The sequence below is a fragment of the Egretta garzetta genome, unplaced genomic scaffold (genome assembly GCF_000687185.1).
Source record: "Egretta garzetta isolate BGI_Z169 unplaced genomic scaffold, ASM68718v1 scaffold20, whole genome shotgun sequence".
NCBI classification, from domain to species: Eukaryota; Metazoa; Chordata; class Aves; order Pelecaniformes; family Ardeidae; genus Egretta; species Egretta garzetta.
In genome coordinates, this window is record NW_009258388.1 from 766,241 (window position 1) to 791,680 (window position 25,440).

Consider the following 25,440-nt stretch of genomic DNA (forward strand, 5'->3'; position numbering starts at 1 on the left):
CTAGGGTGAGGGGTGTTCTATTCTCTGTGTGTGTGTCTGTGGGTATGGAGGTCTGTGGTAGCAGCAGCTGGAAGATGTGAGGGTGCATATGGCCATGGATGATTGCCAGCAAGCATCAAGCTGGGCTAGCGGTGAGTAGGTGAAGCCGTCAGAAGCTAGGGGTTGTGTGTAACTGGGAGTGAGCAACTGGAGGAGTTGACTACTGGAGGGGTCCATGACAACTGCCCAAGAGACTTTAGGATCTAGGGGTTGACTGAGACACCCATGTGTGTGTTACTGTGCAAGGGGACGAGCAAGGAACCAGGGCCAGCTACTGGATGGACAGCTCAGTTACTGGGTGGATCCACTGTGTGTGGGTGCGTGGGTGGGTGGGTGCATGCAGAGGGGTCTCTACCAGCAGCTGGAGAGGGATTGCAGCCTCAAGGGCTTGCACACCCAGATGCCAACATCTGGGGCCAGCTCTACTGAGTTGACCAAGTGTCTAAATCCAGCTATTGGCAGGTTTCACACAGTACATATGTATATCTACATACATGGGAGGGAGGGGACAGGACACGCATGATGAGGCCATTGGTGGTGCTTGTGTTTGTGTGAGTGCTGGCTGTGTCTGTGTTGTTCTGCTCAGCCATGTGTACACGTATCTACGCGTCCTGTTTGTGCGTGTGCTTACTGGGAATACACGCTCAGCCTCGCCACTGGCTGGACATTGCGGCATGGAGTTGCAGCAGCCTCGCCTCTATCACGCTACCAATTCAGCAACCCCCTAACATCACGTAATAATTCATGCACACGTATTGCAAATATAGTGATTTTTGCTATCACAGACTACAACACAATGCAAGGCTAAGCTGAGAAAGAAAATGCTTAACTTTGCAGGCTCGTGTTCATTGCTATGAAACTCCTATTCTCACTAAAGCAGAAAGATTAAAAAAATGACAGGCATCTGGGACAGCAAGGATCTGGGGCCAGCTCTACTGAGTTGACCAAGTGTCTAAATCCAGCTACTGGCAGGTTTCACACAGTACATATGTATATCTACATACATGGGAGGGAGGGGACAGGACACACATGATGAGGCCATTGGTGGTGCTTGTGTTTGTGTGAGTGCTGGCTGTGTCTGTGTTGTTCTGCTCAGCCATGTGTACACGTATCTACGCGTCCTGTTTGTGCGTGTGCTTACTGGGAATACACGCTCAGCCTCGCCACTGGCTGGACATTGCGGCATGGAGTTGCAGCAGCCTCGCCTCTATCACGCTACCAATTCAGCAACCCCCTAACATCACGTAATAATTCATGCACACATATTGCAAATATAGTGATTTTTGCTATCACGGACTACAACACAATGCAAGGCTAAGCTGAGAAAAAAAATGCTTAATTTTGCAGGCTCGTGTTCATTGCTATGAAACTCCTATTCTCACTAAAGCAGAAAGATTAAAAAAATGACAGGGAAAGCTATTCTCATAATCTTTTTGAGTCATTCTTCACTAAGAATTGGCAGGGAAAGAACAATGGCTAGAAAGAGGCCTGGAAATAAGAAACTGCGCTCAAAGTGTATATGATGGCAAACTATATACAATGTTAAAGCATTAATTTTAGGGGAATGCCTACAAAATAGAAATTAATTAGGTTTTAGGTACAGTCAAATACCAAAAAGGTGTGGAATTCAAGAATTAGGTAGAAAGTCAAGTATGATTTATTTTCCCCCAATAAGCCTGCATATTGAGATAAGGCTCATTGAGACACATAATTGAAACAGGGGTGCCTAGTCCTGACTAAAGACCAAACTGTCTTATTGATAAGTCTCCTTAAGTCACAAGAATGGTCCATTTGAATGAAGGATGGACAACTTTCAACAATGTCAAGATATAGGAAAAAATGTTCATAACCCAGAATGTATTTTTGTCCTTCTGCATGAAAATCAAGTGCCTGGAGAACGAACGAGGATCACTTCTCTGACTTACTTTACAAACTTCAAAGTAATGCACAACGCCTCTAAAAAGAAATGAAACACTGTTGAAAGCATCAGCTGCAAATTACATTTTTCCTCGTCTGGGGGAATAACAAGAGGTCATATGGACAGTTGGAGACTTTTACGATTTATAGAGTAAGAAAAAGCACTATTAAGATAACAGCAATCTGCTTCTACTAAAGAAAAAGATGATGGTGAAATCAGACTGATTAATCAACCTTGCATGTTGCACACTATTTGAAAAATTATTATAGATAAATAGTTTCAAGATAAAACCAGTGTGCTGTGGTCACTTTCCCTCACCCTTGCAAAGTCTAAATCCTGAATTTGGACATTATACAGGATTAATTTTGTTATGACCACACTACTGTCCAATTAAGCTCTGTAAAGAATGAAACAATCACACTTGCCAAAATCCAATAAGGTGAAGTTTTCTGCCTAGCTAACATAAAATGTCACATATTCAGCACAAATAATTTATGACTAAAAATAATCCAAAGTTTTAATCTATTGCCATCTTTATGCAGAACAATTTACAGGCTCAAATCTCTCAACAACTGATTGACTATGTTAATGTAAGATACAAAAAAAATGCACTTCAGTTGTCATTTCTTTTTATTAATAATCTCCACAAAGTGGAAATTTATCTCATGTAGGCATCTTTACTTTCTATTACCCTTAAACTAAGTCAATCTTCTATAGAAAATGATGAGAGCTGGGATTTTTAAGATCAGGAAAACAGATATTATCTGTGGTATATTTGGGTTTGCTACTATATGCAGAAAGCTAAGTCATCTAAACACTGATTAAAAATATAATTTACCATTGAGGCTGATTCACCAGATCACTGCATTAAAAGTAGCATGGGTTTTTATTATGTAAAACGCGGATTAGAAATGAGTCACATTCCAAAGCAGTCAACACTCACAACTTGCAACACTCGGGACTTTGCTTCAGAACGTCTCCTGGAGCTGTGCTGAAATTGTGTTAGTTTTACAGAATGGATCAGCTAATCCCTGGCTAGCAATGGGGGAAATGAGAGAGAATTTAAATGGTTAATTTTGCATTTTTATTAAAGCAAAATGGTTTTCATTCAGATTTATTTATATTGTTGTAGGAAAAGAGCAAGAGCACACTGCACCTATTCTAAAATTTTTAAAAAGTTAACATAAATAATGTGAAACCCCCCCCTAATAAAAATTGCAGTGGATAATGTTGAGAGAAATACAGAAAAGATTAAAAGGGAAGGAAATCTTTTCCGTCCAATGTTATTACTAATGTTGCATTATGTGCTGCCAGGATAACAACAACTTTGCCTTGACTGAACTTTAAGAGGTAGTTTGCAAAGAAAAACATCAATCAATTCTAGACATAAAAGTTAAATATCCTTAAAATTACAAAGAAGGGTTCTCGTAAAATAAATTTCAGATATATCTCATCTTAAAGGACTGAAGCATCACAGAAATGAAGCCCTTCAATTTCCAGTAAGACATAAACCCAATATTTTTCTTTTCCACTTTTCATCAGAATTAGTTTTCTCTTCAGTATTGAACAGTTACTTTCTCTACTTCTTAGGTTATCCAAGGTCAGGAATACATCTGTCTCTGACAACAGTACTCAAAATTTTGCCTAACTAATGTCTAAAGTCCTCCCAAATGAAGTCTTATGGAACGGGAAAGCTCTTTCTTCCTTTTGTATAATTAAAACTATTAAGATAATGACTTCTGTGCTAACTCTGCTTTCACTTTTGAAAACGGCTTTCAGTTCTACACCTTTCTAATACAGTGAAATCTATGTACAAGTGCCATTGACTCAAATCTCAAAGATATTAAGCCTATAGAAAGGTAATTATTCACTTGCATTCTTTGTGCTATATTTCCCAGTTCAGTTCAGAACTGCAACTTCATGAGAAAGTAATTCACAATAATGCTATGGCTGTGGAAAAATAGTCGTGTACTTGAAGAGCTTTAATTTCTTAAATATATATCACAATTAAACTTTTTATGCAAAAGGATAAAAACTAAAATGAACAGAAACCTTTATGGAAGACCACAGGTTGATGGTTTAAGACCATGGATTGTACTGTAAAAGGATATTTTCAAGAGGTTATGTTAAGCACTGGATCTTGGCATACCCACAGATCCTACTGATTTCAGCTTATGGCTACAAAATCCAGTAATGTTAACTGTGGGTCTGTAGTGTAATATATCAAAAATTACACAAAAGCAAAAGTTAATTCAAGGCCAGGGAGACCAAGACAAAAACAAATTCAGACTACATTCAGTTTAGGTCAGTTCGGGCCATGCAAGTCTAGGATGACTCAAATCTCCAAGTGCTTCAAACAGCTCTAACAGACGTACTCTGCATGCTGCAGCGCGTACCAGCCTCATGGACAAATTATCTTGGATGAATTAAAAACGAAGTATAGCTGGGGTATGTACACAGACTCCCACACCCACGAAAGTATATATGATTTTTCTCAGAGTGATAAAAATAACTGATGGCGCAGTGCCTTGCTGGCTTCCCCACTGTAGAGCCTACAAGGATAAGAAGAGCAGCCCGACAGGAACAGAGTTTGCAAAAGCAAAGCACAGTACCTCTTTCAGGGGGGTTATTTCAGTGTCACCCAAAGGGCTGACTGCCTGCTAGTGGGTAGAGGGTATCCAGAAGCCTGTTGTTGAGTTTAGGTTTTTGTCAGAAAGTCTGCTCCATAAACTCCAGTGTGTGGACTAGAGACTGGTAAATGCAGGGAATTTGCTTCTCAAGCAAACCCATGATCTGGACTAAAATGCTAAAGTGCACTCACTCTGAGTAGTCCAAATCCAAAATGTATGAGGCATTACACAATTTCTGTGCAGTGTCCACCTAAAGCAAAGGGACACAGACAATTGTATTATGTGCTCTCCTTACAGTTCAGTAAGCTCCTCTCTCCCAGGCTGCTAATGGCAATGTTTCAATCAAATGTCCACAGAAAGGACTTCTTGATTGAATCTAAAAGCCAGAGTTATTCACAGGTAATTGCAAATGGAAAGTATTGCAATTTTGCAGCATGGAATTGTGGAGTAATTAAATATGTGACCAACGGATGCTTTTACTTGATGGATTGACAGGATGTTGTTATTCCTACCTACATCCAGGCATAGTAAAGGTTTTCTTCTAATTTTTTATGTAATATGTTATGTAGCACTCAAATATGCAGAGCAGTGTCCATTCCTGAGGAAAATAAAAGAAATTCCCTGAAATCTTGAAGTCATTTTACTTTAAAGAGTTGCTTTTTCCCCCTAGTTAAAAATTACGTCTTTGATGAGGCTTACCTATTCAAAATTGCACCCAGAATTTAAAAGAAAAGCCAATGACATTTTTACTCCAAAATCACTTTGGCCCCTTCTGTAAGGATGTTCCTTTCTAAATCAGCATATTTTAAAGAAAAGGTTTGAAATACATTGATTTTCAGGTAGATAAACAATGGATATGAAATAGAGGAAAAATAAACCAGATTAATAAGATCCATTCTGTATTTTTGCCTTGGGTTTTGGACAGCAGCAACATATTTTTCTGTTATCCATCACACTAAAATCCATTTAAGTCATCAGATGGCAGGATGAAGAGTTTTCTATTTGTGCATGTTCAAGGGGAATCGTTTTATGCTAGTTCATTAGTCTTGTGTTATGTAGCACCTTTTTCGCTAATGATCTCAAAATATTCTATAAACAGGATTTAAATCATTCTTGTCAATACTGCTATTATAAAAGAAATATCTCTTATCCCACTGCAGAAATGATGATATGCAGAAAACAGCAGCGTTTGCCAGGGCAAACAACATTGCTGTGATACAACTCAAGGGCCAAAACAGAGAAGCCAAGCCAATGCAGCTTTTAAAAACCAGCACAGAGCTCTACCAGATTTAGCTTTTCCATCGCAATCCACGTTAAGTGACAGACTGAAAGATGAGTATAAACAACAAACAAACAAAACCGGTGTTTAACAATCTGGGAAACATACGACTCATTCGAGATAATAAGATGTGCAATCTGACTTTCAAGACTATGATCAAACTAATTAAGAAAGAAACAACAAATTTATTCTGAAGAGAAGTCAATGGGAAAATAAATACATACACCTATATGTCTATATTTTTATATATTTTAATACACTCATTAATAAAATATCCCAAATTCAAGAGCTCACTACTTTTGTGAAAATTCAGACCCTGCCCTTTTAGACAAGAATTTTTTTTACTCCTCTATTACCATCATCTTCAAAAATCTGCCCATCAGTCACAGTTATATATGACATTTAATATTCATCATGTAATGCCACATGACTTATGTATTATTGTAGAAATATTTAAGGCCACCTCACTCCTCCAATTTTCTTATTTAGGTCTAGGCTGCACCTACTTTGACGTTATCCAATGAAAGCCTTTAGAGCACTGAATGGATCTCAGAAACTTGTAAATTTTCCCCATTCTTTCTACAGTCAGAATAGGAAGGATTTCTTTTTCTTTGCAGCCTTTGTTTAAGCCTTTATGCACCTCCTCCTAACATGCTAAATCCAGGTTGCACTGGCTGACTGAGATGACAGAGAAGAAAGCTGAAAATTTTCCTAATCTCCCCATTTTGGCATTATCATGGCCCTGCCACTTCTCTGCATGGAAGCTGTCACACGGCAACTGCCCCGCTCCAGAAAGGGGCTGAGCTCTCGGTGTCCCTAAGCAGGGATGCACCAAAACAACCACGCAACCATCTGTGTAGCCACACTCAGGCATGTGTAAAACAATCCAAAGCTTTGATTACAGCGTACGAAAAGATAACCGAAGTAGTCAGAAAATCAGTTATCTAGGAAACAACTCGAGTGTATCTGCATGGAACTCAGCATAGGCGGCACAATTAGCAAAGCAAACCAGTAATAAAATAATAGCAATAATCAATTGCAATAATAATAGTAAAAATAATAATAACAAAACCAATAATAGTCATAATTTGGAAGAACAATGGGAGACTGAAGAAATACAAGGAATTCATTGGGTCCAAATGGAGAATAAAGTCCATATTCCTTTGATCTTATCACTGAGGCAAGGTAGAGGGAGGAAGGGAACAACCATGGTACTTGAGTGAACTTATGTTAATGTTTAGTTAAGATGAAAGGAAACTGAAATTTCATCATAAAATAAATGGGAAGGTTCCCATCAATTTCTGAAAGTGATGCAGCAGAGCCAACCTTATAGTTACTTTTAACTTAACTATACAGCATTTTGGAAACTAAAAGAAGAAATAAATAAGGCTTATTCTGTGCAACAAAGAAACTGAGATGATTCATGTGTTATTAAATTAATGTTTCTCATTATACAAAGAGATCTAAAATTTACAGCCAAAGAATAGAGAACAAACAAACTCCCACAAATGTTTAATTGTGCTTAAAATGCCACAGAATAATTCGGTTTGTACCATCGAAGCTTCCTATCAAATTTATTCCCACGTCCAAAGCTTGGTAAGTCAAAGTTTTCAAGCCACTGAACCTAGAAACAAAGCTAATTAACTGTTTCTGCTGTTATTTGCTGCAGGCCCAAATTATAAGGAATAATATACAGTATAATAGAATAAGGCCTTTTATCTGATTTAAGAAAAGCATACTGATGAAAAACAGTCCCCCACAGGATGATTTTTTTTTTCCAAACTATTGAGTTGAAAGGTTTGAAGAATGTCAACAGCATCAAAGGTTTAATTACATTAATTTAATCATTAGAATATTAATGAGACAAATCACGCAGTTTACCAGTCGTATACCAACTGTAAAAAGGAAATGTCTCTGCTGGACATTATATTTGAAAACCTTTTGTGAAGGCTTCTCATTGCTGTAAGGCCCTCTCCCTCTGCAAACACTCAGGAATTTTTGAAGGAAGATGGCAGAGAGGATGAACAGAGCTGATATTGAAATGCATTGAAGGTACATTGCTTAAAACAAAACCATGAGACAGGTTTCTCGTACTGCTGAGCCAACAGCTAAACAAAATCATGAGAAGACTCCATCTGGTTTGTAACAACACTAAACATAGCCTGACCTTATTTAGGGATCTATCCCACTATCCGTTGTCACTAGTAATGTCAGAGAAAAGTAAGACCATCTTGATTCACCAAAATTTGCAAATTTATGCTTATTCCAGCGGTTAAAATTTGAAAAGAATTTTTACATGGCATAAAATGGATCACTTAACTTTGTTATAGCAAATACAGGGAAAATTCTAGTTATTTAAGAAAAATTAGATTTTAATAAAAGAAAAAATATAGGTTTGTTTTTTTTTTTTTAAAGCAGCATTGTTTTGCAAAAACATGAGTGGACAACATTAACCATCTGTCATGAAAAGCATCTTAAAAAACCCCAACAGTCAGAAATCAAAAACTAATATGTGAAAAATTTTCATGAGATGTATCACTTGCAAATATATCCTCTTGCAATTTAATTTTAATTTAATTTCGAAATGGTAGGCAGATTTGTGGAATGAACATTCAAATGAAAGAGTAAAAGGGCAAGCATCTAGGACTAGAGAAAAACAAGATTTTGGAAAAATAATGCGACTGTAGAGAACAGGGTCCAATTGGTAAAATCTAAAAATTTCTGCCTGTTCCTCCCATAGGCGGCTTCCTGGACTCCAAATGTGCTTTGAGACTCCACAGCAGGAGCTGAATAGCAGGGTTCTAAGATGGATCTTGCCCTGAAGATTGGCACTTGTGGGTGTTTTAGACAGGCTACAGTTATGAGAGAGGATTGCCTGCTCCGTGCCCACTTACATCATGGCTGCTTTCAGCTTTGGACAGAAAATATTGTAACGGAACTTGACTTCTCTGATCCATAAAATAATTTGTCCCTGTAGTGTTAGACGGTTTTTCATGGTAACGAAAGAAGAATGATTCCTTTCAGAAGCTTTCATAACCGGCTATCTTACTGTAAGGATACTTAAACATTCACCAGAGATGTCCCTAGGCATTTACAGTCTTCCTCCAGGCATGTCTGGAAGTGCTGACAGTGCTGAAAAGGCAGGTGTTAGACTCATGCTCGAGGTTCAAAACAATAATTAAATCTAGCTTTCTGTTCTCTCTCTGAACTGACCTGTCTGAAAAAATATTTTAGGGCATATCTGCTAAATCATATTTCCTGTAAGGTAAAGGACATAACGATGGCTGTGTTACCATACACTTGGCTCATCCCGTTTTTGGAAGATTTTCTGCTGCCTTTCCAAATATTTGAGAGGCAAAGCCCCACTAACACCCTGCAGTGTTACAGGCTGTGTTATAGGCCCCCCCCACTACTATAGGCTATGGCTAGGTCTGGCAGGGATGGAGTTAATTTTATTCATGGTAGCCCATATGATGTTATGCTTTGATTTATGGCTGAAACAACATTGATAACATACCAGGATTTTGTTTATTGCTGAACTGAGCTTGCACGGCATCAAGGCTTTCTCTCCTTCCCATTTTGCCTTCCTCCCCCAACAGCAAGTTGACTGGGGGTTGGTAAAGGATTGGGAGGAGACCCAGCCAGGACAGCTGACCCCAACTGACCTAAGGGATATTCCATACGATATGACATCATGCTCAGCACTAAAAGCTCAGGGAAAGGACCTTCCATGGTTATGCTGTTTGTCTTCCCAAGTAACTGCTACATGTGATGAAGCCTTCCAGCAAAATGGCTAAACATCTGCCTGCCGAGAGGAAGTAATAAATTAATTCCTTATTTTGCTTTGCCTGCACGTGTAGCTTTTGCTTGTATTCCACAACATATGACGTCATGCTTAGCATCTAAGGCTGGGGGAAGAAAAAAGGAAGGAGTCGTCGTTCAGAGTTATGGTGTTTCACTTTCCCAAGTCACCGTTACACATGACGGAGCCCTGCTTTCCTGGAGAAGGCTGAACACCTGCCTGCCCTTGGGAAGTAGTGAATGAATTCCCTGTTTTGCTTTGCCTTATTTATTACACCATCTTTATCTCAACCCATGAGTTTTCTCACTTTTACCCTTCCAATTCTTTCCTCCACCCCACTGCGGGTGGAGTGAGCGAGCGGCTGTGTGGGGCTGAGTTGCCAGCTGGGGTTAAACCACGCCAGTCCCCCATCTAAGGGACATAACTCTTCCCATGCACCGGGTAAGAGCAAGGTGAGTAATTCAGAATTGTCTATTTTTACAACAAGCACCTTCTGTTTATTTATCTAGTTCACATCATGTGTTGGAGACTGAAACAGCCCACAGGCACTTTTCAGTCTACTGTCAATATTTCTCCTGAATGCATTTGGTCATTTGTCCTTTCTTTATTTTAAGAGAAAGGAACAGTAGTATAAAAGTGGTATAAAAGTGTATAAGTATTGATAGACTGTGTTATGGGAATAAATCATATTGATTGAACACCTTGTCACCAGTGTAATTGCATCTGTATTTAGGAATTCTAACACCGTAGCTGCAGAGTATCCTGGGCACAGGTCCAGAGCTGGAAATGAGAACTGGGGCTCTCAACGTCCCTCTTGGTAGACCTAGAGAACACTAAGTGTAAAATGTCTCATTAAAACAGAAGAAAAGCCAGACCTATTGAAAGTGAGAACAGAGCAGATGGTTCTGATGTTAGGAAGGAAAACTAAGACTTAGAAATGATAGGAAGCCTTTTAAAAAAGCTGAATGCAAATGAACAAAGAAATTTTATTTAACTTTTCCACCCTTCCCAATGGTTGAAATTCCCAACAAGGGATTTAGTTCTTTTCTGTTTTACAGCAGTGTCATTCTTCTAAATTGCTCTTGGCTGTGATCTTTACATGTGTTCTGCACAATAATTTCTAAGTTTTATGAATTGTCAGAAACAAACAAGCTGGCCAGGAGAAGCCCTATTAAACTTCCTCATCAGTAGTCTTCTAAAAGACAGAACCCAGCAATAGGACTGGTGTAGGTCAATAAATAATTAGGCTTATGCGTTGGTATCATAAGAAACAGATGTGGACAAAGCACGACAGATGAGAGACATTAATTAGGCGCTTTCAAAATATAACTAAGAGCATGCAAGGAGAAAGATTAGATACTGGCTGGCTAGCTTCATACTACTGCTTTTCTTGCCTCCAATCATTTAAGCCTGTTACCCTCTTTATTATATATTCACTTTGTCTTTGTGTCCTTTATCTTCAACTATAGTTGCTTTTACAGCCTAAATTGAAAATGATAACAAATGCTTGTAGACAGGCAGATCTTTTAAACTCTAATAAAAACATGCATTTATTTCAGGGTAAAATCGTTTTTTCTAGAAGTCATAAAAATGAACAGACATGAATAAGAAAACATGAAGTCATCCAGTTTCTGCTGTTATTTATCGTGAACAGCTTTCATCTACAAAAGGAGTATAGATAAACAAATGAAGAACTGTTTGAACCATTTTAATATTACAGTGTGCATCTAGATATCTTCGTAATAAGCTAGGAGGACGCACACTGCTCTAAAAGGAAATATTCATACTTTATATTTCTGGCAAGGCAAAGGCTTAATGAAATCACAGGTTTTTCAAAGAAAGGCTAGTTTTAGTAAGTTACATTTAATGTGTTGAAGTCTAAACTACAAACTATGTGTATAATATGCTATAATTCACCCGAGTGCAATTATCATTCCTGATTTCTTCTTCTAGAACAGAATTAACTGTGCAACCGTAAAAGACATGATTAATTGTAAGATTTGTTTATAACTTCTTTGAAATACTGAACAGAATTTCCATGTGAAAATAAACAAATTCTATATATTATTGTAATAATTAATACTTACATAAGGGATTGTGTCCAAGGTGTCTGTGTTGACAATTATAGGGGCAGGGCTTGCCTGAAAAGGGGGAAAAAAAAAAGAGAAAAGAAATTTTAAAATATGAAATTCATTGGTATCAAAATGCCCATAAAGATACACTAAATTAAAAGTCTAAAAGCCAGTCTTCCCCTTGAATTCACATCATACAACAGTACATAACTTTGGGTCCTGTTCAATCAATTAAGGATGAAAGAAATATATTCTCAGCCTCCAAATCAGAGCTCACTGTAGTCTTTCTTTTCAGTTTCATTAGGCTTTGGATCACATCCTGAATGCATAATAACCAGTCATTCATTTCTTAGTAGAACTATAAGAAACATGATGTATTCAATTTACAGTTAGGGGACCTTGGGGATGAGGGTTTCAGCTTCCCTTACCTTACAAGTCCACTTTTTGTGTTTGGGCAAAACCAAGATGATCAACTGATCTTTACAGAGGATAAACCTCAACTTTTATGTTTACACGGCTTACCAGTATGTAGTATATGTACATGCATGTATACTATGATATTTATGTCACAGCTACATATTCTGCATGGTTCATATGCACTCAGCCGATGTTCAGTTTGAAATATAGACCTAGTTTAAGAATATTTGTGAATCTGTAAAGCTGCCCAACCTGATCTTTAGTTTACTGGTGAAACCCATACCCAGGCTCATTTCCAGCCACCTGAAACTCCCTAACCTCTTCCTCCTCCCACACTGGGGTTCAGTGGTGGTGACCCAATGCTGAGCTCTGATTCGACCCAGATGCATAATCTTGGCTCAGACTCCGGAGAAAACTACAGAGCCGTGAGGAAGTGTAGAGTAGAGCCATGCACCATAAGCAAAATGTCCGACAGAGGCAGGGCTGTTGAGATGGAATTGTTAATAGCTGATGGACTCAGGAGGAGAGGGATCAACATGCAGTCCATGTAGTACAAAAAGTGATGGAGAGCACCCCTTCTCTGCCTGACTGATGCCTGCTTGGTCAGCAAAGACTCTTTGGGCATTGTATAGGGCTGATGAACGTACTAATGCTTAGCGTAGCAGCTCATTTGTTCTATTTATCTACATTGTGTATTGGCCAGTGAACAACTTTAAAGTTATACAGACTGCTGAGTCTCTTTGTGCATGGCAGGGATGATCACAGCGCTACTGAAAACACTGATCATATTTCTATTGTCAAATATTCATGGCAGGATTTCAAAACCTAAGTAACACAACCCGAATTTAGAATGTAACATTAGTGCAGCAATTCAAATGCTTTGAGAATGTCACAGTTTCTTTCCAATTTTGGTGTAGTTATTGTAAGATAATTCTGTGTTCAGAGAAATTGTATCTTACTGCACAACAGCTATTGATGATTAATGCCTTTATTTCTATACAACTGTGTAACCTGTGAATAAAAAACCCAAACTGAAATACATACAATTCAGTGTGTATACATTCCAAGGCATATATCAATTATCATACTAAGGTACAGTTTAATATTAAAATGCTTAGCATCTGAAAAGATATTAAACACACATTCCAATTTATTCCCATTGTGCCCTGTAACATTGGACACTTTGGAGTGACAGATAAAAGCTGAAGGCCATTTGATTATAATATTTTTAGCTTTAGGCATATGGAATTATTTATAACTGTATTATCAGTGAAGGTTAAACAAAGGATTTCTGGTTTTAGAACCATAGTTTGTATTTACATGAATATTTAGCTATATACACTTAAAGACTGCTACCTTTGCTACCGGAAGAAAAAGACTGGGGTTTTTTACAGCATTCTGTTGTCTCTACCAAATTTTTCCTTTTATTGATTTTATCTTTTTATTTGCATATACTGTGAGAAGGTCTAGTACCAAATATAAACAAGATTTGCAATCTTCAGAATGAAAGCATCTTTCCACTGCTTTAAAACCCAATATCTATTAAGATAACAAACATCTCTCAGAAGTCATTTTCCAAAGCATTCTCATACTATCACCCATTGCTTCTAACCCATTAAGGACCCAAGCCTTATATCCGTATCAGATTATCCTGAAGTAAAACTAAAGAGATTTCTCAATCAGAAACTAGGAATTGTGGAGCACTATAAAAAATAATATTTAGGGGACTTGGAATTTCTTTTGAAAACTCAGTTACTCCTTTACTTTCTCTAACAAGCACAAGCAGAACCTGCACATCCTTCACACTATCAGCTGTAGTTGCTTTCAGAAGAACTTTCACAGCCTCGCTGGATCCCTATTCCAGTGCTAAACCACCCTCACCGAGAAGAGTTTTCTTTTATATCTAACCAGAATTTCTCTTAATGCAGCTTGTGTCTGTTGCCTCATACTTCTGTGCACCTCTGAGAGGGGTTTGGCTTTGTCTCCTCTCTAACCACCTCTTAGATGGTTCAAGTCAACGATTAGATTCTTCCCACAGCCGCCTCTTCTCCAGGCTGAGCAAACTGAGCTTTCCCAGCCTTTTCTTGCATGTTCTGTGCACCAGACCCACTCACTGTTCTATGCGCCACCATCTTGGTTATCCTCCACCCAACACACTTTGGCATATTGGGAAACGTAGTACTGGGCACAGTACTCCTGATGGACTCTCACAAGTGATGAGTAGATGTCCCTCAGGCTGCTGCCTGGGTTGTTATTAGCGCAGCCCTGTTTGCTGTTAGCCTTGCCCCTGAGCAAGGGCACGTGGCTACTCATGTGCAACTTATTCTCCATTCTGCAAAGCTGCTCCGTAGCTGGACTGTGCCTGGCTGGGACTGCTGCATCTTTTATTCTGTCCTGGTGCAGGAACGCCTGCCTGTTGTGATTGAACTTTGTGAGGTTCCTCTCATCCCATTTCTCCTGCCTTTTGAGACTCTTCTGAGGGGTAACTGTCCAATGTATCATTTGCTCTGCCCAATCTGGTGTTATCTAAAACCTTGCTGACAGTGCACTCTAATAATTCTGGTTATTAATGAAGATGTTAAACAGCATTAGCACCAGTATCCACTCTGTAGAAACACCACACGTAACTTGCCATCAGTTACTGGACTTTGAATTACCCAAAGGGTAGTCCCTTTGGGTCTGGTGGTCTAGCCAGTGCCCCCCTCAGCTTCTCATATATCCATCCATTCACTGCCTCTCTCATTTGGCTACAAGGCTGAGAATTTGTGCTGAAAGCCTTTCTAAAATCAAGGCAAATGACACCTACTGATTTCCCCTCATCCACAGAGCTAGTCATCTCATCACAGAAAGCTGTCAGGTTGGCAAGGCACAATTTACCCTTTTTAAATTGATCTGCCTCTTTGTAATCACCTCCCTCTGTTCTTCATGAGCCTTGACAAGGCTTCCCAGAGGCATCCACCAGGATGTTTCCATTTGTTAACATCCTACCTAATCTTGACCCCCCCAGGTTTTCACTTGGCCCGTCACCCCTTCCACAGCAAAAGTCATTTAAGCCGCTCCTTTAAATAGTGTGATCCTTCCCTGCCTTGCCTTCCTACAGAGCCTGTAAAGAATTGGCTTTCAAGCAAGAATACCTTTCAAGGTTCATTTTAACACAGTGCTTACTGTATTCTTTACTGATTGGCAGAGTTGAACTCCAACTATCAAACTGATGATTTTCTCTTACTGAGGTGTATTCATCCCGATCAGGCAGATGGGCATGAGAAAATTCACAGAGCAATAGTTTCATGCGGATATAGTGACTAAAGCCATTCACTCACAACTAATATTATCAGTGCATTTTCCTCTGCTGTTCCTCCTGTTCTTGTCTGTGCACGTGCATGTGTGGGACAGAGAGACTGTGTGGTGATTTGGGGTGTTCTTTTGGCTTTTTTGTTTGGGTTTTTGTTGTTGGTTTTTTTTTTTTTAAGTGGGAAAAATGATTTAATACAAACATTTTGCTTCAGTCTCTCTGACATATGGTAATTTGAAGAACGCTGATATTCTGAGCTACGACATTGCATTTAAGTGCTGGAAATGGAGCTGATTCTATTAGTTGTGTCCTGTTTCTAGCTCATGTTTTAAAGAAAAGTAGGAGGCTTTAATCATGCAGAGTTGAGAAGACAGTTTGTAACCGCTGGAGAGAGCCCTAAATACAGTGCTAGCTATGGAGTACACAACAGCATCAAAATAGTCCTGAAATCACAGTGAAGTTACTCAAGGGGTAGGTCAAGAGAAGATCAATAGCAACAGGGAGTCAGAAGGATTTTACCTTCCAGGATGATGTCTCTTCTGACTTAAAAACACGTCACATGCACTGATTCACCAAATTCTCAAAAAAGATACCCAGATATCTGCGCACTTTTAGTAGAGAACACTGACAAATCCATCATAGCTGTTCATCAGCCCATCAAGAATGCTTCCAATTGTGCATAAATTAACAAAGCATGCAAAAAAATTGCTAGATTCTCTTGAGAATCTCTGCCTACTGTGTCTTTGAGACAGCACTGCCTCTTATTTGTCACACTCTATATACCCGCACATATAGAAACTAAGTTTGAGACCGGGTGAGAAGCAGCAGTGGTTTTCTGAACGACAAAGATAACAACTTTATTCCTAACTCTGCCCTTGGACCTGCTCTGTAGTCTTAAACAAGACATTTAATTACTCTTTACCTAGCTTTTCCCAACTATAAAACAACTCTAGCAAAACTTGCTTAATTTGGTCAAAGCTTTAAGGGAGATGATAGTTGGCAAGAACTACATTATCTATATGTAGGGAGTTTTAAAATTTTGCATGTCTGATTGCCTAACTTGAAGCATGAATTCCAATCAGTAGTAATTAGTTCATGAAAGAGATGGCCCTTTCTTGAGTCAGGTAGAATACAGAGGGGTCCCAGATTTGCAATCAGGCTTTAAAGATGGGAAGAGACCTTCGTGAACATATTCACAATTCTGCAGCTGCAAAATGAACCCAAACCAATGACTAAAAGAGGGAATTTTTCTGAGTGCAGTGAATGGAGTGATCCTGTTTTCCCCATTCCTCATACACTTTCCTTTCTGCCCTAATCCTTACCTATACATTTAGCATTATATTATGCTGACAATGTACCATGTGGGCTGTCAGCTTAGAACCACTGCTCCCTGTGCAGCCCTTTCTCCTGCCCTTGACTGGAAGCAGTGCTTTCAGCTGAGCTGCCTGCGCTTTGAAGGGAAGGCATCACGCTGACAGCTGCAGTGACAGATTGGCATAGCTGGGACAAAACTTGAATAGCTTTGGGGGAAAAAAAAAGAAGGAAGATTTTTTTTTCTTCCTTTTTTTTTTTTTAAAGGACTTGAGCACAATGGGCTTTAGTTCCACAAATATAGATGAGCTTGTTCTGCTTGCAGCGAGTCAGACTGTCTAGAAGGCCAACCATACTCTGGGCTGCATCAAGAGAAGCATGGCCAGCAGGTCGAGGGAGGTGATTCTGCCCCTCTACTCTGCTCTGGTGAGACCTCACCTAGAGCACTGCGTCCAGCTCTGGAGCCCTCAGCACAAGAAGGACATGGAACTGTTGGAGTGGGGCCAGAGGAGGGCCACAAAAATGATCCGAGGGCTGGAGCACCTCTCCTATGAGGACAGGCTGAGAGATTTGGGGGTGTTCAGCCTGGAAAAAAGAAGGCTGCGGGGAGACCTGATTGCGGCCTTTCAGTACCTAAAGGGAGCCTATAGGAAAGAGGGGGAAAATCTTTTCAGTAGGGCCAGCTGTGACAGGACAAGGGATGATGGTTTTAAAGTAAAACAGTGTAGGTTTAGACTGGATCTAAGGAAGAAATTCTTTCCGGTGAGGGTGGTAAAACACTGGAACAGGTTGCCCAGAGAGGTGGTGGAGGCCCCATCCCTGGAAACATTCAAGGCCAGGTTGGACGGGGCTCTGAGGAACCTGATCTAGTTAGGGGTGTCCCTGCTCACTGCCGGGGGGTTGGACTAGATGACCTCTAGGGACCCCTTCCAACCCAAAACATTCTATGATTCTATGATTCTATGATTCTATGATAGTTGCTTTGCCATCAAAAGCACAACTTTAAAGCAAGGTACAGTGAAAGCACTCAAAGCCAGTAGAAAGAGAACAAAAAAGCACGCGGTCTAGTTCATGAGCATTTACTCTGGTATATATGACATGACTCATACCTCTCAGAGAAGATGAACTTTCACTCTATCATGAGTGCCAGCATTACGCTGGTTGACTGGTTTTACTTACAGTGTTCACAGCTTTATAGACTATCCATATCGTATTGAATTTCCTTCTTTTTGGAGCATTCATAACTCCTTGTTTTAACAATTCCCACTATGCAGTGCTGTATTCAACACCAGATCATGAAACTACTTGCACAGGTATATGGTAATTTATAAAAATTATAAGCCTATTTTATAAATAATGAGCACAGCACGTTAGTTCTTAACCAGAAAATACCAAACCAAATATGTGATCGTTTTGAAACTATCCACCTATACTTATTCCTAGCTGTGATTTTAATTTGACTCAGAACTCTCAACTGCTTGTTTTCCTGTTAAGGAATCACCATCATTATCTACATTATTACATTTAAGTAACCTCAAAATAAGGAGGTGGTGAAATTTAGAGTAATAAACAGTGTATGTATTACCATTTAAAATTGAGTTGTCAGTGGCTTATTACCATCTTTTGCAGACACCTGACTCTGTGGACTGTCAGTCAGAATTAAGGGCTCATATTTGCAGGTAGCCAGCCCTAAATTCTAAAACAGTCTCCTGGATATCCACTTGCAGTTTTATTTCACTTCAAAATGTTAACATTCTCTGTCTTAATAATACAAAGTAGAGCAGCCCCTGTATTGGTACATGAATAGAATCATAGAATCATTTAGGTTGGGAAAGACCTTTAAGATCACCAAGTCCAACCGTTAACCTAACCCTGCCATCCCACCACTAAACCATGTCCCTAAGCACCTCATGTATCTGTCTTTTGAATACCTCCAGGGATAGGGATTCCACCATTTCCCTGGGCACCCTGTTCCAGTGCTTGAGAGATCTTTCAGTGATGAAATTTTTCCTAATGTCTAGCCTAAACCTGCCCTGGCGTAACTTCAGACCACTTCCCATCACCCATTACCAGGGAGAAGAGGCCGACCCCCACCTTACTACCCCCTCCTGTCAGGCAGCTGTAGAGGACAATAAGGTCTCCCCTCAGCCTCCTCTTCTCCAGGCTGAACACCCCCAGTTCCCTCAGCCGCTCCTCATAAGCCTTGTGCTCCAGACCCCTCACCAGTTTTGTTGCTCTCCTCTGGACATGCTCCAGCAACACATCTTTCTTGTAGTGAGGGGCACGCTGCATCTCTCAGCTATAACATGTCAGACTGCTTGAGGCCTTAAGAAGGTAATGTTGAATTAGTTTAAATTCATTTCATATTTTCAAATGTTTCCTTTCACAATTGCAAGGAATATTTTTACATTGACACACAATGGTGGGAAAGACTAAATGATAATTTAGATGTTAAAACACAGAGCACCTTTCGTCATATTTACCACTGAATTACAAACTGTAAGACTAAGGAGGAGGAAAAATGTGCTTGTTATTAAACAGAAAATATAAAAGATTGGGAGCCTCTTTGAACATCTAAACAGTGACTTTTCAGCCAAGAATCCTACCTCCACTTGGAGACATAAAACAGAAAGTCATAAGCATCTTTGCAGACTGCAGGTGTCAAGAATAGAAGAAAAATGCCTCCAGAAATAAATTCCCTACATATATAATGCAACCTCATATAAAGCCATTTAATTTAAAGGTAAATAATACCTTTCAAAGTAGGTGGTCTTATTTTGGGACTTGGGGTTTTGCATTGGTTTTTACTTAATCTGTAGGAATAATTTCCTATTTAAAGTTGCATTAGCTGATGCATTATTTAAACAAAAGAAAATTTAGACCTAAGGAAAAGATAACATTTCTGTGTGGATCCACAGGCTGGGGTGGCAAGAAAGCACCTACTTTACAGTAGTTGAAGTTTCACCTGAACTGATACTGCCTGTTAGCAGTTTGGATTAGCAATGATTAATTTAAGCGTAATTTTTTGCCCCATATCAGATCCAGTGAAGGACACAGAAATGTCAATGGGAAAAGCTTTATAGAGAATGAGGGATAATTATGGCACCTCTGAATTTCCAGGGAAGATATTATTCAACTAAATGTTATTACCCATTAAATTCTGAGGTGATAACCTTCCTATCACTTGACAGGGTGGATCCATCTGTCTCATTCTAGGATGCCAAATGCCATAGTAAGACTCACACAGAGGTCCCATTATCACATCTCCACTGAGTCACAAAAGGGATTGATGCAAAGTGTCTTACACCAGTGCGCTACCTTTGAATGGAAATTGAGGCTGAAATCCCAATTTTAGAGACACTGCATCAGCACGTGTTCATGGCCTTTTGAAAGTGAATGGGCCACAACATTCATTTATTAGATAGATCCTTCCTCTGATCTCTGATCTGATCGCCACCATGCTTCAGAACTTTCCCCAGAAGCTGTGTCACGGCATATCTCTTAAGAAAATAACAGCTTTAACCAACCCAGGCAATGCCAGTTTCTGGTACGTTCTTAAGTCTGGATAAAGAAACTTTAGAATCGAGAACAAAAATAAAAAGACATTCCATACAGTCTTTTTATAAGTGTATTATCTTCAAAACTCTTATATCTGATATGTAGACTTTTTTTTTCAGATTTTATGTCATTCATAACAATTTTATAAAAAGATGAAATATTTTAAAAATCTTGCCACTGCAATATTACTGGAAAGATATACAGCAAAAATAAAACATTATAGAGCGATGCTACTGAAAACCTAAGAGCTAAGCTAACTTGTTTTATACTATGAAAGTACCAAAACAGGTTACATCTTCCATTTTAAACATCTGAATGACATTCTGCTACATCTATCACACCTAAAAATTTCTGGGTGAAAGTCCCTGCACAACTGAAGTTAATGGTAAAACATTGATCTGCTTTAATAGAGACAAAATTTAAGCTAATATGTTTTCTGCTCAATATTAGTTTTGCTTTTCTCCTGGCAGGATTTATAGAGCATGCCTGCATTTAGCCAGTAGGTTCATGAAAGCAGTAATAGGCAAAAATAATTTAGAACCAATTAAACAAATTAATATTCTGCTTTTGGATTGTTTTGTATCTTATTTTTAAAGCACATTAGCTAAATATGCAGAAATTAAAAATTCAGGAAAAAAACCCCAAATTGTAACGCAAAATGGTTACGTTATCAACAGCCTTGTTAACAACAGCAGTTTCATTGACTTGAGCATTCCCATTTTTTCTTAAACATGAATGATTTAACTTTTCTACAGTTTGCCTAATCATTAGCTTTATTAACCATGGAATGGTGCAGATTTTTTATAAAACAATGTAAACTTCAGAAGAGCAGGACAATAATCTCAAACAGCTGTCAAGTACTTTTAAGATGAAAGTACATTAATTTATTGCATTCCTTGGGAGTGTAGACTACTTCATACATTTATATAAAAATACTTTTTTGTTGCAACCAGGTTTTAGCATTCTACCGAAACAGCCAAGTGTGTGCGTGTGTACGTATGTATACACGCAAAACCCTGTCCACATACAAATACGCACATGCACGTAGAATCATAGAATCACAGAATCATTTAGGTTGGAAAAGACCTTTAGGATCATCGAGTCCAACTGCTACCCTAACCCTGCCAGGTCCACCACTAAACCATGTCTCTAAGCACCTCGTCTGCCTGGCTTTTAAATACCTCCAGGGATGGGGACCCCTCCACTTCCCTGGGCAGCCTGTTCCAGTGCTTGACAACCCTTTTGATGAAGGAATTTTTCCTAATGTCTAACCTAAACCTGCCCTGGTGCAACTTGAGGCCATTTCCCCTTGTCCTATCGCCTGTTACCAGGGAGCAGAGACCGACCCCCACCTCACTACACCCTCCTGTCAGGCAGTTGTAGAGGGCGGTAAGGGCTCCCCTCAGCCTCCTCTTCTCCAGACTAAAATACATGTATACACATACACTCAAACACAGACCGGGGCAAAAGCATGCACCCAGTTTTGGGGCATCCAGTTTGACCCAGCTGCGTGCTACAAGTGCATGATTCAGCCTTAATGTGCACAAAGATAAAACTCCTTCCAGAGAGAGGAAAATGAAACCAAAGCAAAACCACAGCCATTCTATCCCTCCTTTCTCTTCAAAAGTGAAGGCTGCATCGCTCACAGAATGACTTTTTACTTTGAAAATCATGGTACAGCAAGCCCACAAAGCAGGTATCCAGTATCTGACTCTCTTGCCTTTTTACAGCCTGAAGTACCTGCAGGTGGAGTGTAACATTTATTCTTGTGTGACTTTTATAACCAGCCTCAAAACCACAGAAACAAACAGACTAAAAATTACAACACAGATGAAGACAACAAATAGAAGTGAATGTAAAACTAAATGCAAAATAGGAAATTACTTTAACAGAATTCATCATCTGTTCAAGAGGTTTATCAGAACATAAAATCCAAAGAACCAAACACCTGCTTTCAGGAATTAATCAATTACTTTGAGCACTAAAATCATGGCATCAGTCTCAAAGAGCACTTAACCTCTGCTTGGCAAGAGAAGAAGAGAGCAAGACTTACTGGTGTTACAGCTAAAACTCTCCATAGAGAGGAAAGAATAAGAAATACAGAAGGAAGCATCTTTAGAGTTTTAGAAAGGTTCTCAGGTATAACACAAGTAGCAAAATCAGCATCGATCCCGTTTCAGTACTGAAGTTGCCAGGAGAAGAGCTGGGGGTTGCCATGGTCCATAAAATACATCAGCTTAGCTCACTGATTCTGGCTAAGTACATATAGGAGCAAAGCTATTTTGACAAATGGTTTCATTTAATGAATGTGTATTTAACAGTATTTAGTCAGAATCTAAAGAATTAAACTCAATTTTGAATTACCTGCAACAAACTCAAAGTTAAATTGGGCTGTGCTCTAGCAAGGAGGGTTTTGATTTTTGTGTCAGTAGAAACAAACTTCTAATTTAATGTCCTCTGGAAAAGTTTTAATTGATGTCCCAGAATGTCCCTTCATGCCCCAGAATCACTATGTGATGAATAAAATTAACAAAATAATTCCAAATATATCACTTGCCGACAGCTTGTTGCAAACCCTAAATCATTGCAGGGCAACTGCCCTCGCAGTACATTCTTTCAAAAGATAAGAAACATCGGTGTATAAAGTGATGCTATCTGGGGTCCAGAGCAAGTCAGGCATTTTGCAAGTTTTGCCTCATGTGGCATAAAATGCGTTTCTCAATAGAGATGCACTGTTACATAAATTACAACTATTTAGTATTGCATTATAGAGCTTGCCAACCTTTTTTAATCTCAGGTTTCTCACTGAGGTCCTTCTGCCTGAGAGACTGGGTGCTCTGTGGGTGACATGCAGGACGCTGCCTGCTAAAACTGCCACTTTTCCATATTTTTACAGATTGCATCTCCCAGCAGGAGCATCACAGGCTGCCAAGCTTAGCAGGGACTCTCCTCATGAACCCATGTCATACCATCAGGTTTGACTGAGAAAAGAGAACCTTCCCTTTAGGATGATACAATTTGGTTTAGATCAATAGATGGTAGAAATACACACAGGCTGTTCCCTTTTAGTTTATAGGACCAATGTCCTTCATACTTTAAAAATTTGCACAGAGGAAGAAAAAAAAAGTCCTATTTATAGTCTTTGTATCTTGTTATACCTTAGCCTGCTACATTCGAGTGCCCCTTTTAAGGAATGCACCCTGCTGAAGCATGAAGCTCATATCATACCTGCCTTCCACCTTGTACTGGGCACAAACAGTGAGGTTTTGGTAGCAGGAGGGCTTTAGGGGGGGGCCTCCATGAGGAGAGGTGGGGGCTGCCCCATGGCAGACACAGCTGGCTCCAGACCTGACCCGCTGCAGGGTATGGCTGAGGCCATCAGTGAAGCTGGTGGAACCTCTGGAGTGATCAGAAGAAGTTATTTGTGCCTCTGGGACTCCATGGTGGAGCAGGTAACACCCTGAAGGGACTGCAGCCCATGGAGGGCCCATGCTGGAGCAGAAGAAACAAGTAAGAAGGAATGAACAATGGAAGAAAAGAGTGAGGAACAAGGAGCAGCGGAGTGAAACTGCCAAGGCCTGACCCCAGCTCCAACCCCCCGTGCCACCCTTGCCTCACCGGAGGGACTGAGTTTGACCAGAGATGGTAACAGGGGCAGGAGAGGGGGCTGGAGTGAAGCTGAGCTTGGGAAAGAGGTGTTTTTCCTAAGTGTTAGTTTAACTGTTTATCTTCTTTGTTTCTCAATGCTTAACTCAATAATAAAATGTTTATATTAATTGGCAGTAAAGTTAAATTCTCCGAGTCAAGTCTGCTTTGCCTGCAATGCACCTCTTCGAAATTTCACTGTAGTACAGATATTTGCTCAGTATCTTCTATATGTTCATCCTATTTTCTGATAAATCCAGAAACCATATATTGGAAGTAAGACCACAACAGTAGAAGAAACTAAAAGAACAACGTCTTTGGTTGTAAAAGAAAATGCTGATTTGAGGTAACAGCGTAAGTGGAAGCAGTACTGCAGCCACAAGTAAAGTTAAGTTATTGTGTAGAAGTAGAAACACATAAAGAAACAACTGATTATTGTTCATAGAGGAGCTTTCCACAGAGAAGGAAAGCTACATTTCTTCTGCTAACATATAGTCTATTAAGATGCTATTGCTGTCAACCTCTTAATTCTTAGAAATAACATTTAACAACAAAACTTCAAAACACAAAATCAACGCAGCATGGCACCACAGATCTATAGAATAATGAAACCATGTAAAGGGACTGAACTCGAGATGAATAGTAAGGGTGCTATTAAAAGCAGGTCTACTATATGTCATCGCTTAAGTAAAGAAAACGCCTGGGGCCACTGTAAGTCTGAGAAACACAAACAATGTGACTGGAGGGTACAGCAGAACTGACAGTCTTTCAAAGAACTCGTACAGGACCTTAAAAACACACCTCATTGAAATTGAAATTATAGGCTCAGAAAAAAGAACCCGAAAGCAATTCCTGTCAAGAAATAATCAAGGAAAGAGCATCCTTGTGAACCTGACAAAATTAGATTAATTCTAAAAAGGCAGGCTTAAGAAGTTAGACTAAAACCAAAAAGAAGAAATTTGAAAAAAAAAAATTCTTTGGTGTTATGAATGATGCTGAAAAACACTTCAAATCAGGACAACTATACTTGTCTGGTTTTCAGCGTGGGAATATTTTTCCATTTCTTGCCAAGGACAGGCAAGCAGGTTTTATGCACTGATACAACCGTGTGGCAATTTCATCAAACTATACTATAATCTCCCTAGAGGAGAGAAAGAAGCTCTATCACCTAAAATTCTTTGTATAAACTTAGACTAAGGACTGAAATATGTACCGTGGGCAGTACTCGTATTCTGGCAGATGGGTAACATGACCTGTGAGGTCTTTCCTCATCTCTACATTTTAAAATTCTGTCATTTCCAGACAGTGTTGTTTTGGCTAGAATAGGGTGCAGAAACACAATAAAAAAAGATTATTTTAAACTGAATTTAAACAGATGGGGGAAATTTTAACAGTGACCTATCTAGCAACAAGTAAGAGGGCATTTTTACTGATGAGGCAGTCACAAAAAGTAACACAAGGCACCACTTTGAAATAC

The 25,440-nt window shown here is 39.3% G+C and overlaps 1 protein-coding gene across 6 annotated transcripts in view; it reads right to left on the reverse strand.

The window, feature by feature from the left end:
- The window catches only part of DLG2 (discs large MAGUK scaffold protein 2), a 698,848-nt gene that overhangs the window by 434,675 nt on the left and 238,733 nt on the right, over nucleotides 1-25,440 (reverse strand). For all 6 annotated transcript variants that reach the window (XM_035897884.1, XM_035897901.1, XM_035897894.1 and 3 more), the window contains one exon: nucleotides 11,756-11,809. In XM_035897884.1, coding sequence (XP_035753777.1) covers nucleotides 11,756-11,809 — 54 coding nt within the window. The remainder of the gene's footprint in view (nucleotides 1-11,755; nucleotides 11,810-25,440) is intronic.